The sequence below is a fragment of the Platalea leucorodia genome (genome assembly GCF_965183815.1).
Source record: "Platalea leucorodia genome assembly, chromosome: 17".
Taxonomy (NCBI): Eukaryota; Metazoa; Chordata; class Aves; order Pelecaniformes; family Threskiornithidae; genus Platalea; species Platalea leucorodia.
The window spans coordinates 4,268,488-4,291,719 of NC_138839.1; the positions used below are offsets into that span (position 1 = coordinate 4,268,488).

General features: G+C 49.9%; 2 protein-coding genes across 7 annotated transcripts in view; one reads left to right on the top strand and one right to left on the bottom strand.

Annotated features, from left to right (window-relative positions):
* NOC2L (NOC2 like nucleolar associated transcriptional repressor) overlaps positions 1-22,486 on the top strand; it is a 56,163-nt gene extending 33,677 nt beyond the window's left edge. Inside the window, exons 16-21 of one of the 6 annotated variants that reach the window (XR_014230053.1) lie at positions 3,118-3,231; positions 7,604-7,739; positions 16,225-16,365; positions 18,808-20,647; positions 22,177-22,301; positions 22,469-22,486. Coding sequence is in view for 2 of the 6 variants with exons in the window: in XM_082329065.1 (XP_082185191.1) it covers positions 3,118-3,231; positions 7,604-7,739; positions 16,225-16,365; positions 18,808-18,953 (537 nt within the window). In the remaining 4 variants the exon portion in view is untranslated. Of the gene's footprint in view, positions 1-3,117; positions 3,232-7,603; positions 7,740-13,768; positions 13,844-16,224; positions 16,366-18,807; positions 20,901-22,176; positions 22,302-22,468 lie in introns of those variants that run through there. The other 5 variants (XR_014230054.1, XR_014230055.1, XR_014230056.1 and 2 more) reach the window with 5 other exon arrangements.
* Positions 22,461-23,232, bottom strand: part of SAMD11 (sterile alpha motif domain containing 11) — a gene marked incomplete at its 5' end in the record, with an annotated part of 125,574 nt that continues 124,802 nt past the window's right edge. Inside the window, 1 exon segment of the mRNA XM_082329064.1 lies at positions 22,461-22,865. Within this exon segment, the coding sequence (XP_082185190.1) occupies positions 22,617-22,865 (249 nt within the window). The 3' untranslated portion in view covers positions 22,461-22,616.

A 23,232-nucleotide genomic window follows, 5' to 3' on the forward strand; every position in this document is an offset into this window, starting at 1 on the left:
AGGGATCCCTCCTTGCATCCCAGGAACTGTGGTATGGAAGGATAAGCACACCAGATGCGTTCAACCTGACTTCTTCCACATTATTTTAAGATTGAGAACTTTGCTCTTTTTTTTTTTTTTTTTTTATAAGAAGCAGGTTAATAATTGAGAGTCAGTGCTTTTTTGAGAGTACAATGCTAATAGGTTACTATACTAATTAAGGTCTTTGTGAGGGGAGCCAAAACAAGTGGAGCCTGCAGCTGAAGTTGAATCCAGATGCATAATGTGCAGCTCTGATTTTAGGTTCAGCTGCACTAGCGTGGGCCCTGGACTGGCAGGGGAAAATGCAGGGAAGGAAAAGAGTGCACCAGGACCCGCAGTGTGTGCCGGGCCGCGTTACAGCTCTGTGGCTCCCAGGCAGACCTTTGCACTGAGCTGCCGAACCTTCGTTTAAGAACAGTGCAGCCCAGCAGGCTGTTACGCTTAATGAAACGTGAAGTGAGGGAATGAGCTGATGGAAAGCATTGCCTCATTTCCATGGGGTTTCCAGATCTTCTGCATTCATCCCCATCTCACATTTCAGATGGGAGGTTTTTCTGGAGGGTGGGTGATGATCTTTGTTAGGTTTGTACAGGTGCTAGCACTGTGGGCTTGATCCATGCTGGGTGTTGCCTGACAGCACAGTGATGCAAAAGCAGTAATAGAAGGAGAATTGCAAATGGTTAAAATGGGTGTGATGGCATCCACTCTCTCAAAATTCCTGTTGAGGTATTCTGAGTAGAAAGATGGGAGTGTTTTAATGGTCTTTTTTATCTCTGGGTTCCAGCACACTTTAAAACCAAAAAAGCTGTATCAGACAGAACAAATAGACTTTTGCCCTCTGTAGGAAGAGTCTTTCTCAGAAGCTGTCCATACCAAGCAGCATCAACAAATTGCCTGATTACAACTGGCAGCCTGATCTATAAATGGGGTGACTTTGTACTCCTTGGGAATTACTCCTCTTGCCATAGCGGTGGGTCAGATCGACAGTAAAGCTGTGCTGTCTGCTGGCTGGCGTCTCCGCTAGCGAGTGCTGCTGGAGTCGGCAGTACATCAGCTGTGCTTTCAGCCAGCCTGCCGGGGAGGAGACCGGAGAGCAGATACAGGCTCCAGCCGTGCAGACCTGGAGCCGTGTTACAAACAGTCCCGTGGGGGTTGTGAGTCTGGGACCCGTGATTACCAGAAAGGGCCTGTTTGGCTTGATGCAGTATTGATAGCGCCTGTTGTAGGATGCATAAATAAGATTCTGCGCCATTAGAGTGCAGGTGACACAAGCTGGTCGCCATTTAATTGCCAAAGTTCAGCTCCTGGTGCCAGCTGCTGAGACCACAGATCATCGCCACTTCCCTCCCAGTGATGGACCAAATCAAGAGCTGGCGCAGACTGATGTATTTCACTTCACAATATGCGCTGAGTACTTGCTTATTTGTGTAAGCTGGAAGCTCTGTGCCGCTATCTGTTGCGGACACCTGCGCTTTCTGTCTTCTTGTTCATACACTGCTCCTTAAACAAACTTTTTCCCGCACCTTGGCTCACAGGCTGCAGCCAACACACCATAGCTCCCTAGTTTGGGGGCTCAGCTCCCTAGAAGCAGTTGATCTGGGATCTGCTGAAGAATATTTGAGCTGCTGCTGTGTGTTCTGCTGTGAAGATGGTCTGGCCTTTTGTTCCCACCCTCAAACAGCAGCATTGTGTACACGCAGCTGCCCATACAGAGCTCTGGATTTGTTCTCAGCCCTGGATTCGGGCTACTCTTTGGATCCGTGTTGACCTTTGGGTGTATCTATGCTAACCTTTGTTCCTGTTGCTCGTTCCCTTCCTCCTTCGCCTGTTTCAATTCCTACTTGTATGTCATGTCTTTCTGCTTACGTTAGATTGACTTTTTACTGTGGGGTAATGCAAAGCCTCTGGGCACTGTGGTAATCCAGTTAACAGGTACAGTTCTGTGTGGGTTTTAAGTTAAAGGGATGTCGGCAGGTTAAGAAGAATGTATTTTAATATGACATACCACCACCCCCCTTTCGGCAGTAACATGCCAAATGATTGAAGCGTAAAAGAATTTTTAACCATCTAATTTGCTTCCCACCATTTACGGTGTTTGCACCTCCTTATTCTCCCTGCTTGGACAGCGGAAACAGGCTCGACACTTCTTCATGCTCTGCTCTCTCAAGGTTGGGATGAGTCCAAGACCCTGCAGGGGAATGTTTGTTTCAAAAATAAACACTTGGCTGTAGAACTGGGGGAAAAGGTAATCAGACATCTTTGGTACTTAGGTCTTGTAAATGCTTGCATGAGGTTTTTCTGAAATAAAAAGCATGAACTGAGCAGGTGATCAAATGCCTCCACTGAAGGAGCAGGGGACAAATTTTGTCCTGACAGATCCCCTGATCTGTCCCTTTGATTTCTACCTTCAGGTTTCAGTTGAAGTAATTTCTTTTTCATTACAACAGGCTGATTTGACTTCTGTGTCAGTGTCTTCTTACTAGAGCTAGAGTAGAAGTGAATGGTCAAGGCCAAGATAGTAATAATGGATCCCAGAAGGCATTGAGCTGATTTTAGGAGAGCCTCTTGTGAGTTCTTAGCAATTCTGAGAATCAGGCCTCTTCTAGAAGGGAGAAATAGGAATCTGGGAACCCACATTTCAGGCCACCACACACCAGATGGTGATCTTCCATATGCTAAAGCATCTTATGCACCACCATATAGATGCTCCTTTATGAGGACCTTACTCTGTCCTTCAGTGTCATTGGTATCCTGTGCTTAGGTACTGCATAAGCAAGCTGTTGCATTGAGCAGCCTGTCCATTTCATCTTTGGGCTTTCTTTGATCTCCTTGCGGTGCCCAGGCATTGCTTTACCTAAGGAGAGTTGTCCGTCACACCACTCCTGATTCAGTAGTTGCTTAAATGGTTGTGCCTGAATTCACACTTAGTCCTGCTCGCGTTCTTAGTCATGGTCACCAATTTCCTACCCAGAAGCTGGGAAAAGGTGGTTTGGGAAAGGGTCTTAACCTCTGCTCTTGACTCCCTGCATTTGCCAAAGTTGTATTGGAAAACTGCTTTGAAAACCTTTCTTAAATTTGCACCCTCTCTCTCCACAGGAACAATGGGAGAAGAAGGTCAAAGAGGAGGGGACACCTCTGACCAAGTATTATACTCAGTGGAAGAAGCTAAGAGAGAAGGAGATACAACTGGAAATCAGCGGCAAAGAAAGAGTAAGAATGAAAGGCCTAACTTACTGGGCATCATCTATGCCATGGGAAGACAAGAGAGCCATGTCCTGGCATCAGGATGGTGGCTGGTCAAAACCAGCTCCACTGGTGTGAGCTGAAATTGGCTTTAGCTGTGTGAGTGTGTGGGCTGGGCATCCTTGGAAAGAGCATGAGTGTGGCTGGACAGCAGCCTAGCCGATGTCTTCAGCTCCGTGCAGATTTGTCTTGCTGGGATCTCTAGGAGCAACATCTGTGCCCCTGCCTGTAGCCTGTTCATTTGCCCAAGTTAATAGAGGATAGGTGAGATAGGGTGAAGTAGGGCTGTGGTGCATTTCCCTCTGTCCCTGTTTAGGGTCATGCTGTTCAAGACCATTGGTACAGCAGCCTTTTAATTCAAGGCCAGGAAGCTGAAGGCAGTAGTGATAGAGTAATTGTGTGTACTGGCAGGGGTAGGTTGGGTAACCAATTCGATTGTGTCTGAGCGACTGAGGCAATGGCCTTATTGCGGATGTTACTTTTGGAACAAGCATGTGATGTAGTTTTGAAGTTTAGACTGTGTGCACAGTTCCGGTTCTGTGTGTTCACCCCCACAATCATGGGCCTTCTCACATTGCTTTAGGCAGTTTGCATCATTTCTTGCAAATTGCGTTGCTTTCTTGATAGTAAAACAGAATGGGTTGAGCTTGTGTAGGCCTTTAGCTCTTTTTCCAGCTCTGCAAAATGTTACTGGATTGCCGTGCTAAAACCTAACTTTGCAAGAAAGTAGGGAGGGGAAGATGCCTCTCTTCTTAGCAAAGGGAATATCAGAGATGAGTTCTGTTTTGCATTTTCTTATTTCACCCCGTGGGGGTGGCTGGTTGTGATGTGGGACTTGCTGTCTGGGCAGAAGTGCTCAGACTGCCCTTTCCCACATCTCCCGCTCAGGGGAAGGCTCCTTGGCCACTCCTCATGGCACTGCGCTCCTGGATGCAGAAGGTGGGGGTGGGAGCTTGCTTACATTAGGAGTCTAAAGGAAAGCTGTCTCGATGCTAATGCAATGAAAGTGGCTGAGCTAGGCTCTTGGCCAGTGAGCAGGAAATAGATATAATTGGTGTCTCCAGCGTATGGCGGGGAACAATTAAAATAATCGATGGGACATGAGGATGATTGGCTCTGAGCCAGGTCCCAGAGTGTGGTAGAAGACCTGGGAGATCCTAGAAATGCTCAATATTGTATACCAGCCTGAGATAAGGACAGGAGGCTGAAATTCCCTGGGGCAGCCATGCAAAGGGAACAAAAAGCACGCTTGTTTTCTGGGCAAACCCGGCAGGAGAATGCAGCCTTTGCAGAAAGCAAATTTGGGGGGCGTGGAGCTAAGAAACAGCAAGAAGTGATGGCTGTGAGTGGGGCTAATCTCTTGCCCCAAACTGGCCCTGCTGGTGTGAGCTGACACTCTCCTGGTACTGAAGCAGGTATCAAAAGGAGATCAGGCCTCAGTGTAGACAAGTCCCTGTCTCATGGTAAAGGGAGGGGGGAGCTGGAGCTCCTTGGCGTGGCCAGGACCAGCTGAGATGGAGAGCTCCCCTTGACGGGGATTGCTTTCCTATGGCAAGGCTCAAGAGGGTGACTTCTGAAACCAGAGGAAGTCTGAAGGACAGTGACAGGGACTTGTTCTCTTGGAGAAAGTGGGCTGAACAGATAAACTGTGGAGAGAGACAGACTTTGGAGTTAGCTTTCTGAAAGGTCTGTGGCTGCCTGGCATCTTTGCTTGGTGAATGGGGCTGTTGTCTCTCTCGGTGGGGACCGCGAGCTTAATGATGCAGCATTGTGAGCCCCAGCAGGAGAGTGAACACCATGAGGCCCATTAGGGCTGGGAAAATCCATGTCCCATTAGCAGCCATTGGGGGGGAAAAATAATAACAAAAAATCAGCCTGGCTCTCAGCTGCTATGAGCTGCAGCGTGCCTTATATAACAACGCTGACCCCGTCTGCCCATTCCATTTGCTTTTCCCAATGGTTTTTAATGGGATGTAGACTAATCGGCTTCCTGAGACTCAGTAGATAGTAACCCTCTATCTGGGGATTAAAACACTGGTCCCCAAATTACCTAATTACTGCTACTGTGTGATGAACACAGGCTGTATCTGTGAGCTGTGGCTCAGTACAAGTCTCACTCATTTGCTTTGTGATCACTCCACAGCTAGTAGGGTTTTCTGGTGCCTTTATTTTGAGGTGCCCATCTTGAAGGCACTCCTGTGGAGTCTCAGAGAGTTGGAGGTAGCACAACTCAGCAGGATTCAACCCCAGGTCCTTTTTAATATGCTCAGGTTGAGTTCAGCCAGTACTGATGTCACCCAGAACTGTAGGCTGCCTTTGGAAATGGGGACTTTTCCTAAGCAGTATGAAAATATAAAGAAGTCCCAACTAACAGCTCCCTGCTGTACATGCCCTGCACAGGGTACTGGAGAAATTTTTCACCATGTTGAGATAACTCTCTTTTGCTCCCTTGAATTGGAGAAGTTTGGAGAATTGGAGAAGACTCTTCCACATCATGTACATGAGACATTTTAGGCAATGTATTAGCAGGAATGTATAAACTGAAAGGGCTCAGATACGGGGACTGTGTCTGTGATCACAGCCTAATGCTGGGTTAGAAGCATAGCTGCTGATATATTTTAGCTTCTGAGACCTTTGTGTTTTATTTCTGGACCCTCTCCTTTCTGGAGCATCTCCCTCTGCCCTCCCACCCTCCATAAAGCTGTACGCCAGAACAGATGAGAGGAGTGAAGCGTGAGCCTGTCTTGTCCACCAGAACTGGTAGGGGCTAAGGAAGATATTTTCACCGTAGCAGCTCCCCTGCCCCACAATGGAAGCTTGCTAGGGCATAACTACCCTGGGAAAGAGGATGGTTACAGTATGTCATTAGGTCAACTGAGAGCAGCCGTCTGGCAGTGATTCTGGATTGCTGCTCTTGCTGCGTTTTCCTTCCCAAGTCTGTTCTCTGGCATACAACGAATGCTGTTTGGGAACCCAGTCATATGCTGCTTTCTTCACGCGTCTTCCCAGCATAGAGGCAGCCCAGCAGGTCTCTGCAGGGCTGGTGGAAGGAGAGGCATCTCATAGTGGAAAAGAGCAGGTGGGAAGATGATTTAAAATTAGGACCTTGCAAATGGTGGTTGGTGATTTGCTCTCCTCTCCCCTTCTCTGGCCAGTTTCTGACTCTCCATCCTGGTGCTGCAGGTTATTGCTTGTAAGTGCTCAGCTCCCAGAATCAATATTGCCCAGCTGGGGACCATAACCATGAAACAGGCTGGGAGAAATTGCTGGAATTGGCTGCAGGAGCAAATGCGCGTCTCTGTGTCTCTCATCGTCTCTCCCCCCCATCCCCATACTCTCACTCTTTTTCTCTCTCTGCTGAGAGCTGTTTTTCTATATAGACTGTGCTTTGCTGCTGTTCCTGCTGGGGGAAGCTCACTGGAGGGTTGAAGTGGATGTGGTCAGAGAGGAGTGTGTTGAGGGGTGGTCTGACGGGTGGGAGAGAGCAAATGAGTTATTACTCGCAGGGCGAATGTTTCCAAGCAAGCTAATGTGTGCTAATGCATGAGTGCTTCCCAGGAGGTGTGCAGCCAGGCACGGGCAGCGGGCAGCTGATGTTCAGAGAGCACTTGGGATTTAATTTGCATTCTGATTATCTTTGCCCTGCCGGCCTGAGCCCTTGCAAGTAAATCCTCCCCCTAATCCCCCTCTGGAGAGGTGTAAAGAGCAGTGAGGTGGTGTCAATTGCAAGTACTTAATGGCATTGATATTGGCTGTCTGCAGCAGCAAGGCTCTTGGCCCGTTGATCTCCTTAAGGGCTAGCAACTGGGGAAGCCATGGTGTAGACAGACCTTAAGCATCTTCAGCACCTTGCCATTTAACTGTGCCGAAATCTGCAGCCAAAAGGCAGTGCTTTTGCTATAGCTGTCGCAGCTTCTGGCGTTGGTGGAAAACTGCTACTTCAGAGATGACCAGCACAGTCTGGCTTGATTGTGCTTGGCTGCCCAAGCTCACGGGGCCTGCATGGCTTTCAGTCCAGAGATGTAGGACAGCCAGCTTGTCATGGATGTCTTGCATTTTTATACATGCTAAGGTACCAGCAGTAGAGAGCCCGTTAGCAAAAGTAGTTTATTAGGTAAAGATCAATAGAACAGTGGTGCTTCGCATGTATCATTCACCTTTGTAACTGACTCTCAAATCTACCTGTTGCTCCCCTACTTGGCAGCAGGCAGACCCGGCTGTTCTTGGCAGTGTGGCTTACGCATACTGGGCAAAGCCAAGTTCTGTGTTTAAGCTCAGCATTTTATGTTTAAAAGTACAAATTAAGGTTGTTCTTACTGTTGGTTTTGGTTTTTTCCAGCTTGAAGACTTGAACTTCCCAGAAATTAAGCGTAAGAAGCAAGATGAAAGCAAGGAGGAAGATAAGAAGGAATTCAAGGACCTCTTTGAGCTGGACAGTGACTCTGATGAGGAGAATGTTGGATTCCCTATAAAAGGTATGGGGCTGGGCATACCTTTTCCTTGTCCAGAATTCTGTATGATGTGGGTCAGTACAGCCCTGCCCTAAGGGGGATGCATGCTGGCCATGTTCGGTTCAAAAGATACACTGTTAGAGAGCGAGCACAGGATGATGATGATGGCTTTTGGAGGCTTTTTAAAGTGACAGACAGAAGGTAGGTGGGAGGCTTTTATCTTTCTCTCCATCTCCTACTTTGTCACTCCAGCTCGTTTTAAAGCCTTAGTCCTGCATTAGTCGTCTTCTGTACATGACCCATACTCTCCCCTCCCCTTAGCACCTTTCTTTTGTCACGGACGCTGACCTCAACATGACAGCCCGAGAACCAGGGGGTGTTTGGCTGAACAGAGACCCTGCTTTCAAAGGCTTCAAAGTAGCAGCCATGGTTCATATTGTAATTCCCAGAGAGCGAGTTCTCCTTCTTGTGCTTATAACCCGTGTAGGTTCTGGGCTGAAATCTCACCTTGGAGAACATAAAAGGGTTTGCTGTCTTCTTGCAAAGGTGGAGGTGCAGAAATCCATGTTTTGTTTCCGCACCTGTAAAAGAGGAGTAAGAATGTTGTTCTACCTGACAGCATGCTGGGTCTTTGCTGTATACGTCGTTGCTATCATAGGGGCTGGCTACCAGGACAAGGATCTTTGATGGAAGAATGGTTATCCTCTCTTTGCATGCACTTCTGATTTATTTATTTTATAGTGACTGACGTTGCAAATATTCTTGACAAGCCAAGAAAGTCTAGAGCCTCTAGAGAAAATGGAGTGATGTCATCCTCTGGCTGTGACCACGAGGGGGCCACAGTAAATTGTGGAACCTGCCCGAGAAGTTCACCACGTAGTTTGAGGGAAAACTCAGGTGTTCTCTTTGTAATTTGCAATGTTTGGGATATCACAGGTTTTCTAAATGGATTGTCATCCATATAGTAGGGCGACTTGCCGGAATACAGAGTTTTCTTGTTCGGAGATTTAATCTATGGATAAAGCCCTAGTCTGTTGTGCACATTGTAAGCCGTGAGGATAAATCTTGAGACTTACCACAGAACCAGTGAGCGTTGTCTCCCTCACCAGCATCTGTGACACAGGAGGAAGAAAAGGTTGGAAAACGTTTGTTTGGTAGCTTGAGGTTGAAGTCAGTGGCTTTTTGTAGGTGACCCGGCAAAGAATGGGAGGGGAGCAAAAGTGAGCACATGACCCACCAAGGTACTGAGAGATCAGTAGGACATCAGAATGATTTGGTGAGATATATCCTTGAGATCTGGGGTTGACCTGCCTGCCGTATGAGTCAATGCCTTAGAAGAATCCCAGCGGCTTCTAAGGCATTGAAAAGGCCGTGATAATTGCGGTTCAGAAGGCAGGTTGCTGGGAGCCAGGGAAACACAGGGTCTCTTCCTGTGCCTCCCAGGAACGGACTTTATGTATGCTCGGGAGATTTCTTGGACTGGTGGACTTCTGGATGTACATTGGGATCCTAACGAGGCATGTCTGTGATGAACATTACTGATGATAAAATACAAGGTCTATGGCAGCTGTCTGTCTGGCAGCTAATGTATGCAGCTTCTACCTTGTTTCTGGTGATTGCCTGCTTACGGTAGAAATCTGCCAAAAATAAAGGTTTGCAATCTACTTGTTAGGCATGGCTTTTACCCCCCTGCCTGTGCATGTGCTTGTGACATCTGTCCATGAGGTTCTTTGGCAGCTTTAAGGGGCTGACATATATATTGTGAAGAGAGCGCAAGTGAGGACTAAGGTCCGTGTGATATCAAAGGGCTCTCCCTGCTCTGTTTGTATGAGTCCCACAGCTGCGGTACCTAGTCTGCGGTATCTAGTCGCTGAGCATGCATCAGCGCTGCGGTGTCGGTAATGGGTTTTGCCTTCCAACATTCCTGGGTCAGCTGCCTTTGTTCTTAGTAGGGTGGTTTTTGGATGGAGGGAACAGGCCCTGAAGGCAGCTTCCATCTCAAGGAGCAACTGTGCTCAGCCCCACCATGGATCCTGAGGCGCTGGGTGGAGACAGCGGGGCACTGGGTCTGTGCTGTGGCATAGGGTGAAGTTCCCCTCCAGGCAATGGTGTGACTCCCGCAATGGGAAAGGGACAGGGAACAGGGAGGCTGGGAAAAGCGCCTGTGTCTTGGGAGATGCATACAATGAGCTCTTGTTCTTACTCTGTGTGGGGTATGAGATGTTCCCAGCCGTGCTCTGCATTCAGTAACTGTCAGGGCTGGCTGCAGATGGGAGTCAGAGAAGCCCGTGCTTCAATTTGCTGCAGTTCCCTGTCTTTGTGGCCGTTGTTGTACCAAGTGGCCAGATGCAAGGGAATTTGGGAGGCCCTGCAGCTGCCGTGGCCTGTGTATTTGCTGTTTTACCTGTGAGGTTTGAAGGCGTAACAATCTCCTCTCTTCAGATAAGGCAAAAGGAGAGTCTGGGGCAATGGAAGGACTTTGGTCCATATTGAATCAGCCTCAGCCTACTTCCAGAGAGACACGTTGAGCAGCTGATGGCAGAAATCTAGGCAGGAAGATAGGACTGCCCTGGATGGAGCTTCTGGGAGAGGAAAACAAGAAGTATAGCTGGAAAACAAGAAATATAACTGAGAATGCCCAGTGATGCTGACCTCCTTGAAAAGTGACGGGGAGAGACCTGATCCAAGACAGGCGGGTGCTGTGAACTGTGACACTGGTGTGTTGTGGGGATCTGGGAAGCCCATCAGAACAGATCAGCCCTTCCAACTCTATTTCCAGATGCAGGCAGGAAGAGATGGGGCTGGTGGGCTGTGCCCTCCCTGCTCTGGGAATGGAAGCAGGGACATGGTTTGGGAATGCCAGGGCTGATGTGGGAAAATAATAGGAGGCTCACTGGAAAGGTCAACCATACCCAGAGACATCCATGCTCTGCTCATTAGCAAGGGTTAGCAGCAGCAACACCCAAAACACTGTTCTGAGTTCTTACTGGAAAGAGCCAGTTCCAGAGCCCTGGAGACATGTAGGTTTCTACAAAGAAGGGGCAGGGAAGGAGGAACTTCTGGAAACGAAGGAATTCCCTGCCAGAAAAGTCCTAGCTAGATAGTTGCAGTGGTCTGTTGCTGTAAGTCATCCTCTTAGGCAACCCCACGGGTTAAATCTGTGAGGATGGTTGGCCTGGTCTGGAAAACTCTCTTCCTCTTGATGATTACTACATAAAAGTCTGGATTTCAGAACCTGCTGCTGGTGCAGCATTATTGTGGCTTTCTGGTGGGATGTTGGGTTTGGAGGCATAGTGAAAATGGCTCCCACCTCTCACCAACCACAGCATTTGGCTTGGCAGAATCTTTCCTGTGTTGACAGGACGTTCTTCTGATTAGTAGTTGTTTTGGCCTGTCAGACCAAATTCACAAGAGTGGAAAATTGCCTGCTAAAAGCCAGGAAATCATCAGTTTTCTGTTATTTAGCTGCTGTTCAAATCCCCCCTTACCTTTTCTTTTGATTTAAATTAAGTATTGTATCAGTGCAATGTTGATTTCAGTTTACACTGTCCCTAATCTCTCTGGAATAGGGTAGGGCTGGAGAGTGGCTAGAGTTCTTGCGTTAACCATTGCTAGCCAAAACATCTTGCTCATTAATTAACTTCTACCTCTGAAATACAAATACCTTTGTATTTCCCAGAGCAGAGCAGGCTTCTGAAAGACTCTTTCCAATCCCAAGGCAGGGAGTGAATGGCACCTTTTTCCCAAACTGAGGGGGCTGGGGAACTCCCTATTCTCACGGTTTGCCATTACTCATTCCTGGGGGGGCCAAGGGGATGAAAAAGATGATGAAAAAAGATGATGAAAACCGTCCCTGCGCATGGAAGGGGGGCAATGTGCAGATCCTGTTGTTCTGCAGCAGCACTGGTGCAGTTGTGCATTACCTTCCCTTCTCTTCTGAGCATCCCCCTCTTGTCCACCCCCACCATTTCCAGCTGTGCTGTAGCAGAGAAAGGAGATTTGCTGCATCCAGCCCCGGGCACTGCTGCAGTAAATGGCCGCCAGCAGTTTGGTGTTTGCAGCTCGTGCAGCCCTTGGCCCCAGCCTGTGCTGCTCCCAGATGGGAACCACCCTCCCCTGCTCTCTCCTCTGGGGAGCAGGAGCGGCAGCAACATCTGGCAGAGGCACCTCCTCCAGAATCCTCCCGGAACAGCATCCCTGGAGCAGGCAAGGAGGGGCCGCTGGGGACTGCCCTGGAGTTGAATAGGAAGCATCCTAGATTTCCCGGAAAGTAGGAGAAACCGGCATGGGCTGGGGAGCAGGTTCAGAGGGGGTAGGTTAGGTTCCTGTGGGGAGAATCAGTGTGGGCATAACATTGTGGTGGTGGATTCTCACAGGGCAGGTGCTCCTGGAGGAATCCTTGGAGTGATTCAGAGGTGGAAGTCGGCTCCAGCCAGGTGCTACAGCCTTGGATCTTTCTGCCCTTCACCTCCAGGGCTGCACGGTAATTGCATGTGTTGAGGAGAGCGATAAGAGGCAGGTGCATAAAGATGCAGGTGCAAGCTGAACACCTCCAGTGCTCTTGCAATATATGGAGATGCCAGGGAAGAGGAAAAAGTATGTTCAGGGCAGGGGAGCTTACAGGGTGGTCAGCACCTTAGAGATGTTCAGAACTGAGGACTGTGGAGAGACCATTTTGTTTAATATCCACTGATGAATCTGTTGGTTCCCCGATTGTGCCTGATCCTCGTTGTTATTGTGGTTTCCACAGCATCTGCTGGTAACACGGTAAGACATGCCACAACTTTAACACAGACATTATTTGAAAAAAGAATTTTATTTTTGTTTTAAGCCTACTGCCTCCTGAATTCGCTGATCAGCCTCTTGTGCTGGCTACAGCCATCAGCCTGCTTTAATGGGCCATGTAGGATCCAGGCATAAACCTATCTCTTAGGCCTGTCTTCTTCTGAATCCCAACCCCAGTTTTGCATTAGGCCAGAGATGAAAGGCTGATAGCAGGCCATCTGCTCCCCTTGGCCCAGGCCTTCTTCCTAGTCCTTCGGTCCTGCAGGACCCAGCAGTAGCCAAGCCCTCTGATCCTTCCTTACCTTAACCTTAGCCTTAGCAGCCTCACAGCAGCCAAAACCGTGATAAGCCATTTATCTTTGACAGCAGCAGCCTTTTCCCTAGCTCCATAAGCTTGGCAGGTCTTCAGTCTCTTCTTTCCCGAGTCCCAACCCTGACTTCAGCCTTTGCTGTAGACCTCAGGTCCCTGGTAGGAAAAGGCTCCCACCCATCTGAATCTTCATTCTCACTTCTCAGGCCTTGCTGAATCCAACAATGAATGAATGACTGACTCTCTTCTGAATCCCACGAGACTAGCAATAACAAACGTTTCTGTGTCTGGTGTCACATTTAGAGAAGTCTCATTGGGTTTCTTTGTGGTTTGAGCCCCCTGCTCCATCAGTACCAGCACTTCTGCTTATTTTAGAGGTTCCTGAAAGAACTGAGAGGGTGGTGGACAGTTCTTGGGAATTCGGTCAGTGAGTTCATCAGCACAAATCCATATTTGCTCCTTTCAGAACGTGGAAGTCGGAGCGCTGGTTAGCTCCCTGACGGTGCATCTTGCGTTGCGCTGGGAGACCTCAACCGAGATCGAGTTTGGTGAGGGGTACTGCTGCGTAGTCTGCTGGGCAGGAGTAGTCCCTGCTTAGTGAGGCAATATGAAAAATTCAGGTGTAATAATTGAGGCAGGAGAGGGAGGGATACCTCGACACAGTTGGAGTGGGGTTTGAGAGAGGACTTTGAGTTCACGTGTCCAGGATCCGAGGATAGTGGTCCTTCTAACAGGGTGACGCTGCCTGTTGGCCATCTTTTTCTGGTTGCTTTGTTTTGGCCTGCACCTGGCTGTGGGAATAAATAGCAAGTAGTGTATTGATGCATGCAGCAGATATGGCTGCACGGGAAAAGGAAGGAGAGTGATGAATTTGCAATCGTGTTTTAATCTTGTGGACCTGAGGGGAGATTCCCCCTACCTTGTGCAGGTGGAGCTGAAAGCTGCCTGCTTATTTCAGCAGGATCGCACACCCCCGGCATCCTCCTCGGGGGGCAGGAAAGGTGGTGAACGCAGACAGTTCCATCGCATCAAGACAAGCTGCCCTCCGGAATGAAGGCGGCATTTAGCAGGCGGGAGAGGCTCCCGTGCTTGGGTCTCTGCAAGGTCCGAAGAGGGGAAAGAAACAATTTTGCGTATTTCAGGAACCACGGAGCAGGCAAGGGTGGAAAGAGCCAGGGGACGGGGAGGAAAGAGCGTGGATTTGATCAATCTGTGTGTCGCTGGTGGGGGCGGGGAAGTTCATGCGTTGCTCTCATTTACCAGCTGACAGATCTCTGGGAGGAAAGGCGGCTGCTCCTGGAAATTATTAATGGCTTAGAAAGAGGTGCTGGACTGCCTCGTCATGAGGCAATTAAAGGCGAGAAGGGAGCGTGGCTGCAGTGTCTCTCCGGACCTGGCTGTAATGAGTGATCTGTCCGCATTAGGTGTTGGTGTGCCTCTAATGAACTTGAACAGGTTTCTTCATTTATCCCTCACGTAATCATATTACATCAATTTAATGCCAGACTGGTGGGGGCCAGGGGTGTGGAAGGAGAGGTCAGGCATTTTCATTTCCTAGCAGAATAATCATGGCCCTTCTCAGTGGCAAAATTCCTGCTGTGGGCTGTCAGCTTGAGGATCTAGAGGCAGAGTGAGGAGGAAGAGGGGAGAAGCACTGGTTAACCGGAGCACACTGAGCGTTGTCTGCTGGAGTCGTGCTGATACGCTTCTGCCTCAGGAGATGGAAGCTTGAGTTCTGCACGAAGGCTGGACTGGGGCCTCTGTGTGTGTACGTCGGTGGAAGGGGAGGCAGGGGCTGAGCTCAGGGGAGGCTGGAGAAGTTCAGTAGATTCCTCTTAGTGGCTTGCTGCCCGTGTCGTAGCACGTAGGCATGACCCGAGGGCCCGATACCCTGCCCACAGCTGGTTTCTCTGCATACTCTCAGATGAGCCGGTAGCCGGATCTGCCGGTGCTTTTGCTGGTGCTGCTTGATGGATGAGAGCGTGCCCCTCGCAGTTGTTGCCTGAGCTGCTCGGGTGCCCATCAATATGATGTGGTGCGGTGAATAGCGCTGCAATCCATCTCCTGTGGAGCGGGTGCTCTCCGCATGGCTGCGGGCACCCGAGATCGCTCCGTCCGTGAGATGTAGCTTCCGATCCCTCGGGGGGCAATTGCACAGAGGCTGCATGCTGGCAGAGCTGACAGATGGGGGAAAGCAGAGCGAGCAGGGCGATGACGGGGAGCTGGGAACGCTAGCAGCCAGCTTATTAATGGCTCTGTATCCAGTTCGGTGAGTAACGTAGGTCAGCTGCTGAGGGTGGGGCAAAAAATAGATGCCATGGTGGGGCCCAAGAATCACAATGTGAGAAAGATGTACAGCCAGTTTACAAGCAGAGAGTCTGAAGTGTGAATAAATAGCTGCTTCAGCAGTTTTGTAAGCACGGGCAGGCAACCTGCAGCACTGAGCTGGGCTTAGCTCAGGGGTGGTGGCTGGAAGGAGGCAAGCAGCAGCTGGTTCTTCTGCTCCCTCTGTACAGAATTGGTGTTCTGTCATTTAAATGCTTGGTGACTCACACTGTCCGGAGGAGGGAGAGGGGAGAAGCACTCCTCCACTGAAGTGAGCTCATGTTGAGTAAAAGAAGTCCGCTTCCAGAGGCAGATGATTTTCCCACAGGCCAAGCACCCAAAGGCTCTTAATACTTCCTCCCTTGGACCTGGCTAGCCATCCGCAGAGGGAATTTGCAGCAATGTCTGTTCCTAGACCTTTTTATTGTGACTAACAGAGGGAATAAAGCTAAGAGAGGTTTACAAGGATGCCCTGAACCAGAGAGTCTACCCCTGTTTTCAGTTACCTATAACCACGGAGGGGTGGAGGTGGGTGTACGCAGGCACTGTTTCTCAGTGGAACCAGCCCTTCTCTGGTCTCAGCTTCGTGACTTACTCCTTCTCCTTTCTCATAGCTGTTCAGTAGGCCCATTTCTTCTTATTGTGCTCTTCTGTCCATCTTCATCTCCTAGCTTTCGTGTCTCTCTGAGCAGGGCAGACAGTTAGGTATCTTCATGATGGATGCTTGGGTGCAGCACCGGTGCTGCTCCATAAATACCAGGTAGCAGCAAATCTTGGGCTTTAGCAGTAAAACCCTGCTATGGGCTTCTGAGGTGCTTGACTCTCTGTGTCCTGGCCCTCCTGGCCTCCAGCAGGTGCCTCTGAAATTAAATGCATCCTTCTCTGGGCCTCTAGTGCAAGGGGACGTGGCTTTTGGAGAAATATGGTAGATATCCCCTTTAGCATGTATGTACGGTATGACTGCACTGCTGAGGACGAATGTTGGGATGGCGGTACGTTGCGCTTCGCATATGCTGATATATGTACCTACACATGTATGCTTGTGTGCTGCGCTTTATGTTTCCATTTACACGGTGAAAATACTTGCAGGTAAAACCAAAGCCAAGGAGGCATCAGACGACAGTTCAGAAGCAAGCAGCAAGGATTATGGTGAGGATGATGATGAAGAAGAAGGAAAGTATGAAATCGAGGAGGATGAGGATGAATTGGAAGAAGACAGTGACTCAGACGGTAAGCAGTGCAGCTGGGCAAAGGGGAAGGGAATTATTGACAGCACTGGTAACTGAGGGCTCCTTTGCTTTCTGGAAGCTCCCCTACAAGGGTACCATCTCCTCGTTTCTTGCTGTGCTGCTGTTCTGAGCTGCAGGGTGTCAGGAGGGACTTCTACACACCGACACACACACACGGCCTGGACAGGGAGACCTGGCAGTTCGGAGTTTATACTGAGAAGAGAGCGAAAGGGTTAAAGTCTTTGCAGGCCTTGCTCTAACAAGCCACCAGTCCCTTTCATCTCTTTTCAGGGGCCTCCTGCAGAGAGGCTCAAACAAACTCTTGAAGTACAGCCCACCCCAACAGGGTACAGAAGCCTTGCTTCGAGACTCTCCACAGGTTACGCACGCCTGGGGGTGTGGAGGGTGCACTTTTCATCTGAGCAGTGCCCGGGGTCTGGGGGCTGCACAGGAGTAACCCTTTAGTTGCTGCTTCTCAACAGCTCCTGCCAGGGTCGGACTGGGAGGGGATCTTGTCCAAGTGCTGCATTTGTCTGGGGTTTCTGCAATGAAACAGTGGTATTTGCCCAGTGTGTGTACAGACCCCGCTAGAACCTCTGGGCTTGGTCCTGATCGCCTCTGCCAGTTAGTAGCTGCCGCCCAGGGACAGAATCGGTAAGAGCGGTGGGTGTCAGCGTGAGAGGCTACCAGTTCAGCATGCTCCTAGCAGGCCAGAACAGCTGTCTAAATGGCTACCGAGAAAGCTGCCGGCTGTGTCACCGGGGCTGTGCTAGATGCCAAGCCAGGCTTTGTTGCAGCTGAGGAGAAAGTACCTTCTCCTTCTGTCCCTTGCACAGAGCCACAGCCAGCTCGAGAGCCTGCTCAGCACCCCAGCAGAGTGCAGCTAACCACGTTCGGCTCAGTCTTGCCTGTGTCTGCCAAGTCACTCTGCTAACTTAGCAGACGGAAGCTGGGCCTGCCAGGGGCTCTGGCTGCTGCGGTGTTCCTTTGCTGGTTTTTGTGTGCCACTTGCTTAGGCCTTTGTATTAGAGTGCCAAGCCTCTGCTCCTCAGCATGCCATTGGGTGTGATGTGTGGTTGTGGGGAACAGCCACAAAAGCTCCTGTGTGCAGGCTTTCTTTACTCGTTTGGGGAGCAGGGAGAGCAGGAGGGGGGAAAGAGTCCAAGTGAGAGCAAAATCTGACTGATTTAGCATGGCAGATGGCTGTGGCTTGGCATGCACACCCAAACCTCGGCGCCGAGAATAGATGGGTATTTGATGCATGTTCTGACAATGCTGTAAAGGATAAAGAGGGGGAGTTTTCCCTCTCTGCCTAGTGGAGTACTCAGACAAGCTGAAGGAAAAGCACCCTTCCGTGGTGTCTGGGGGGGCAGGAACTCTGAGCCTTCCTTCCTTCACCCCTCATGGCAGCTTCCTTCATTGCGGGCTGTGGGAGCACGGCGTAGAGCCAGCAGCGTCTCTTAGTGCTTGGATACGCTGGTGTAGAGGCAGCGACCTCTGAGCGTTCCTGGTGTGCTTTTTACCAAAACACACATGCACGCAGCCTGGTCGGTCAGCGAGGAGCTCGTGTCCGTGACAGCTTCCCACCCTCCAGCAAGCCAGAGCCCTAGGGGAGAACTCTGGAGAGGCACTTCTCTGGTCCTGATGCTCTGGTGTCACCAGTGCGGTTTTTGAAAGATGTGAAGCACAGTGAGCATCCAGCCCCCGACCTGGGCAGCCAGAGGTAGCTTTTTGTCCTTTTTGGTGAGTGGGCTGAACTGGCAGAGCCCGGCAGCTGATCCAGGGAGTGCTGCTGAGAGGCTGTGGGTGTAAGACCGCAGGTAGGCATTGGTGCTGAGCAGATACTTTGCTGGTAGAGCCTAAGAAAGATGGTCTGCAGGGCCCCCTTTGGAAGCAAGGTGTAGGAAGCTCGAGCCACACTTCTGGAATGAGAGCTAAGGGCACTGGGACGGAGGACATGTACAGTCCTGCACAGCCCCTAGTTCTCACCTGTGCTCCCCACTATTACAATATCAGTTCAAAAAGGACGGAGCTTGGGGCTAGTTTTGCACTTGGGAGTCTTGCGGTTACCTGTGACAGCTCCTTTCTCTCAGCTGTTAACGCCCAGCCTGACATCTCTAGTGAGGAAGACTGACCCGAGCTGTGAGGGCTGAAGGTTTGGAGGCACTGCCTGGCTCGTGCCCCCCACTTCTGGTTTTTTTGGGGGTTTTTTTGCATTTCTGCCTCAGGCACAGCAGTTGGTTATGTCTTCTCTCTTATCGCCCCAAGTGCTTCAGAGCCAGTGCTGTACTGAGCACCCTGCAGCGCTCTCCTGCCGCTATCTGGGAGCTGCAGTGGCGCCGATAAATTAATGAGTGTCTGGGATTAATTAGCAATGAGTTGCCTCGACTCGCCTCACTCCCAGTAAAGCAGGATTTACACCTCTCGCTCTTTCCACCCACAGAGGAAGGCAAGGAAGCTGCTCGGGTTTCCCAAGGGTCACAGAAGCAGAGGAGCTGCACTCGCGGGATGTCACGCTCCGACCTCGAACAGCTAGCCCAAGGAGAAGAGGACATTGTGGAGGACTTGGCTTTCTCTGATGATGACTGAGCACCCTCGCAGCCTCCCCCTCCGGGCTTAGCCCTTACGGAGCTGCTGCGTACTGGATCACGCAGCCTTCAGCACCAGTAGCTGGGTCTCAAAGAGGTGGTGAGCGCTGGGGAGCACGGAGGGTGGGCGGCCATCCCGGGTGCCACCAAGGACTTTCTCAGTGACACTGCAGAGATGCCACTTGGACTTTCAAGCTTTTTCTACCAGCTATGTTTTTGGTAACAATAAAATTGTGGTCACGTCAAGGCCAGTAAAACTGCTCAGCATAGGTAATAAAAAGCCCTCATTAAAATCTGCTGCTTTAAATAGCATAGGGTTCACTTTCAGCTCCCGTGAGTGAGCTGACCAAGGGAAGGACAAGTTCTTTTGTCTAAGGGTCCTCCCGTCCGTTCAGCCAGCCACCTGCGTTGCCCCGTATGTGCTCTGGGGCCCTCACCAAACCCCCTTTTGCCAAGGAGTAAGTTCTTAAGGATGGCACAGAGTGTTTCAGCGCTGCAAATGGCAGCCTTTATCGGTAACATCAGAAGCAGCTCAGGCAGTTCAATCAAGCTGGATGTAAGTATGCTAAAGGCGTTAACTGTAAGTAAGTGCCTTAGGATATGGGGGGGAACGGGAGGTGGTGCAGGCAGGAAGGAGTAAAAAGAGGCAAAACTAATGATGTAGGAAACATGCATTCATTTTGTGATGGCTGTTGGATTTGCGTGGGATACATTTGCCTAGCAAAAACACGGGACAAGTCTGAGCCCATGCGTTGTAACAGCCCCGTTCTGATCCGTAGTGACATAAAATCACCTCTTTCTAGGGCCAGTCCTAGCTGCCGATGCTGGTGGTGAACACAGTTTTGTTCTGTGAGGCCTGAAAACAGCAGTGACAATTGCAGGCTGTCGTGGGCACCCGGACTTTCGTTATTACCTCTGCATCACCGGGGCAGCTTCTAGATGCAGCTCATTAGGTGTCCTCCTGTAGGAGCGGGGCTTGTGGGAGGACGCTGCGTAGCTCAAGGTGGGTAAGGGCAATTTGTGATCTGCTGCGAAAATATCAACAGCGTATCTCTTGAGAGCACTGTTCGTTTGCAGGACTGGCAGCTAGGAAACATAGTTCTTTGGAAAATAAACTGGAAATAGAGGGTATTTGCTGAGAGAGGTAGGAAAAGATAAGTATTCTTAGGGCATATCTGACAGAATCGCTCCTGCAAATTAACTGTGCCTTTCAAAGCATTGCTATATTTGTTAATGCAGATTTTTGGAAAAGAAGATAGAGGGCCAGGACTAAACGTGATCTTTGTTCTCCACCGCCATTCAGTGGGGTCAGTAGCTGTCTGCCAGTGCTGGGGGTGGCCAAGCTGCCTGCACAGACGTGTTCGTCGCTGCCTCTGCACTGCCTACATGTTCCCCTCCAGGCATCCTTACTCCTGCACATCACAAGAGGCCAAGATGCTTTTTTTTAAAAAAAATAAAAGAACAACCTTTTTCCTTTTTTAAGTTCTATTTCCATGGCGTCAGAAGAACCACAGCTCAGAAACACTGCCTTCTTGCAGCTAAAACCCCGAGTGTACTGTAGCCTGGCTAGTGGTCTCCCTCTCGCCCACATGTGTGAGTGCTAACAACTCGGTGTACGTAAAGAGGTAATTATGCTCTTCCTGTCCTACGCTGAGTACTGCTCCTTGCCCGCTTCCAGACATCATTACCGCACAGGTAATTACTGCTGTAGTAGGGTGTTGTGGGGTGTCTGCTTCATTCAGTCTGTTACGGTTTGGAGATAGAGAGGGTTTCTTCTTCCCAACTGCAGTTCCAGTAATTACTGGACCTGCCCTCCCTAGACATGCATCCAGATACTCTTTGTCCCATAAGGGGGAGGAAGTAACCTCAGAAATAAAGTTTTATTATTAACATCATCATTATTATTATCATTTATAGCCCACTCCGAGAGGGCCAAAGCACCTGCTGCTTCCTTAGGGGTTTCAGGAGTGCTCAAGACTGAGGTTCCCTATGGCTGGTAAAGCCTCTGTCTTCGGGCAGTTAGGTATGGCAGCCTGGGCTGTGACTGCAAAGGTGAGAATTGTAAGAAAAAGGTTTAACTTACCTTTTCTTCCAGAAGGGAAAGGAGTTGCTTTTTCTCCTTTCTCTGACTTAGCTGGGCAAGGTGCTGTCTGCCCCCCCGCAGCTGTGAGCTAACCCCCAGGCTGTAGCCGCTCCAGCGCCCCCCGAGTTACCCACCCCGCGGGCAGGCATACGGCCCCCCGCACGCACAGCGAAAGGAGACGTCTTAGGTAAAGCAACCACTTCCAAGGAGCTCAGGAAGCCGGGTACCATTTGTAAATTAAGTGTTTTTCTTTTTTATTTAAATTGATTGCTGGAAAGCATTTTTATCGTGATGTGATGGATAATGACTTTTTTTTTTTTTTACAATATAAAGAAGCTAATGTACCACCAAGCTATTTTGTAAGAAAAACGGTAGCACGTGCAACGTTTAACCAAAAAAAAAGGGGGGGGGGGGGGAGAGAGAGAGAGAAAAGTACCACATGTGATTGTTGTTCACAACTGTACAAGTCACAGGAGGTCACCCCCAGGAGTTACCATCTCATTCACAGTAGTAAGAACTCTACCCACTGTTTTTAGCCTGAATCCCCCAGCATCCCTCCCCCTCCTCTGGGAACGCACAGGTATCTGTCTCATGGTCCACAGCAGGCCAGAATGTGCAACTACATCCACCTCTGTAACAAGGCTTTAAAAATAACAAAACCAACCCTACGAACAAAAAAACCCACCCCAAATGTATAAACGAGTCTGTTGTACACGTGAAGGAGGGAAGGGGCCACGCTGGAGTGAGGCCTGTGACCCCTCCTCCCACCAAAGCACATACTCTTTTCTTCTTCTCTTGAAAACAAAACATCTAATGAAAAAAAAAAACCAAACAAAAACCTCTGCAGGGCTGGAGCACAGGCAGAGTCCGTTCTCTGTGTGTGCTGACAGGGACAGCGCTGAGCCGCCTGTGCCGTACCATCCACACTGAAGTAAACATGGACCGGAACTTGCCTTTTTTTTTTCTTCTTCTTTTTCTTTTTTTTTTTTTTTTTTTTCCTTTTTGTCTGTCTTTGGTATTGTTTTAAAAGTTGCTAGAGATGCATAGACACCTGAATGAGGAACTGCGTACAGTTTCCAGGGAGGAGGAGATACTTGGGAAGGTGGTTGGTTTCATTTTTGATGGGTTTTTTTTTGCTCAGGGGTGCTGAGTACCATCGGGAGGAGCAGTGCCTGTTCCCCTCCCCTGCTTGCAGTCACACCCAGAAGTTCCTGAAAGCCATGTTTCTTTCTTTGAAGACAAAGAAAAGCGCTCATTCCCAGACTGGTGAGCAAAAGGGGTGTGAAAAGGAATGGGGATGCTGCTGCCATCCGCCAGAATCATTTTCTTTCTCTTCACTTGTGTTGTCTCAGTACATCTTTGGATTGTTTTCTTTCCTTCCCTTTTTACAGTTTTTAAAACTTCTGTGGTTTGTTTTCTTTTTAAACAAAAAGCAAATGCATCCAAAAAAATTAAAAACCTCCCTTCCTCACTCCTGTGTCTCACGCTGCTGAGGGAGGCTCTCCTGGTCTCTCAAAATGCGTTACCTTCAGTTGTTCAACTGAATCTCAGTCCCAGAAGCAGTCAAGAGCTGTCCTGCAGTTAAGATGGAGGTTTCGTGGCGTCATTGATCCCAGCAATGATGGAGGGGTTTCCGTTTTCCTGCTTTGGTGAGACGCGGCTGGCGGAGGGCAGGCCGCTGCTGAAAGGGGAGGCCACGCTGCCTGTGGAGGACGGCCGGAGATCAGCCGGGGGCAGGTCCCGCTCCGGAGGCCGTAAACCGGGAGGCTGCAGTGGGAAAGCCATGGGGAAGCCTGCCATGTACAGAACTCTGCCCACTCTCTTGGCGACCTAGTAAAAAAAAAAGGAGGCAATAAATGCAGGGGGGACTAAAAGGGATGAGAACGTGCACAAACTGTCCTCAGAAATCCACAGAAGCTGCGTTTTCCTGCAGCAAGCCCCGGTTCTGTACTCCAAAGCGAACGGCAAATAGAAGAGCTACCCTTCCCACTCCATCAAAAATCATCCCCTTGGTGACCTCCCAGAGCAGACTGGGGAAGGTTTCCTTCTCTCCTGTTTCCTGAAGGACTCTGTCCTGCAGTCGTGCTCCCCAGCTCTTACTCTGGGCGCGTTGGTGCGTGGCAGCGAAGTACAGCTGGAGCCGCAAGGTCCGCCCTGGATCACGTCCCGCAGACTAAAGAGGTGCAGGCCCTTCTCC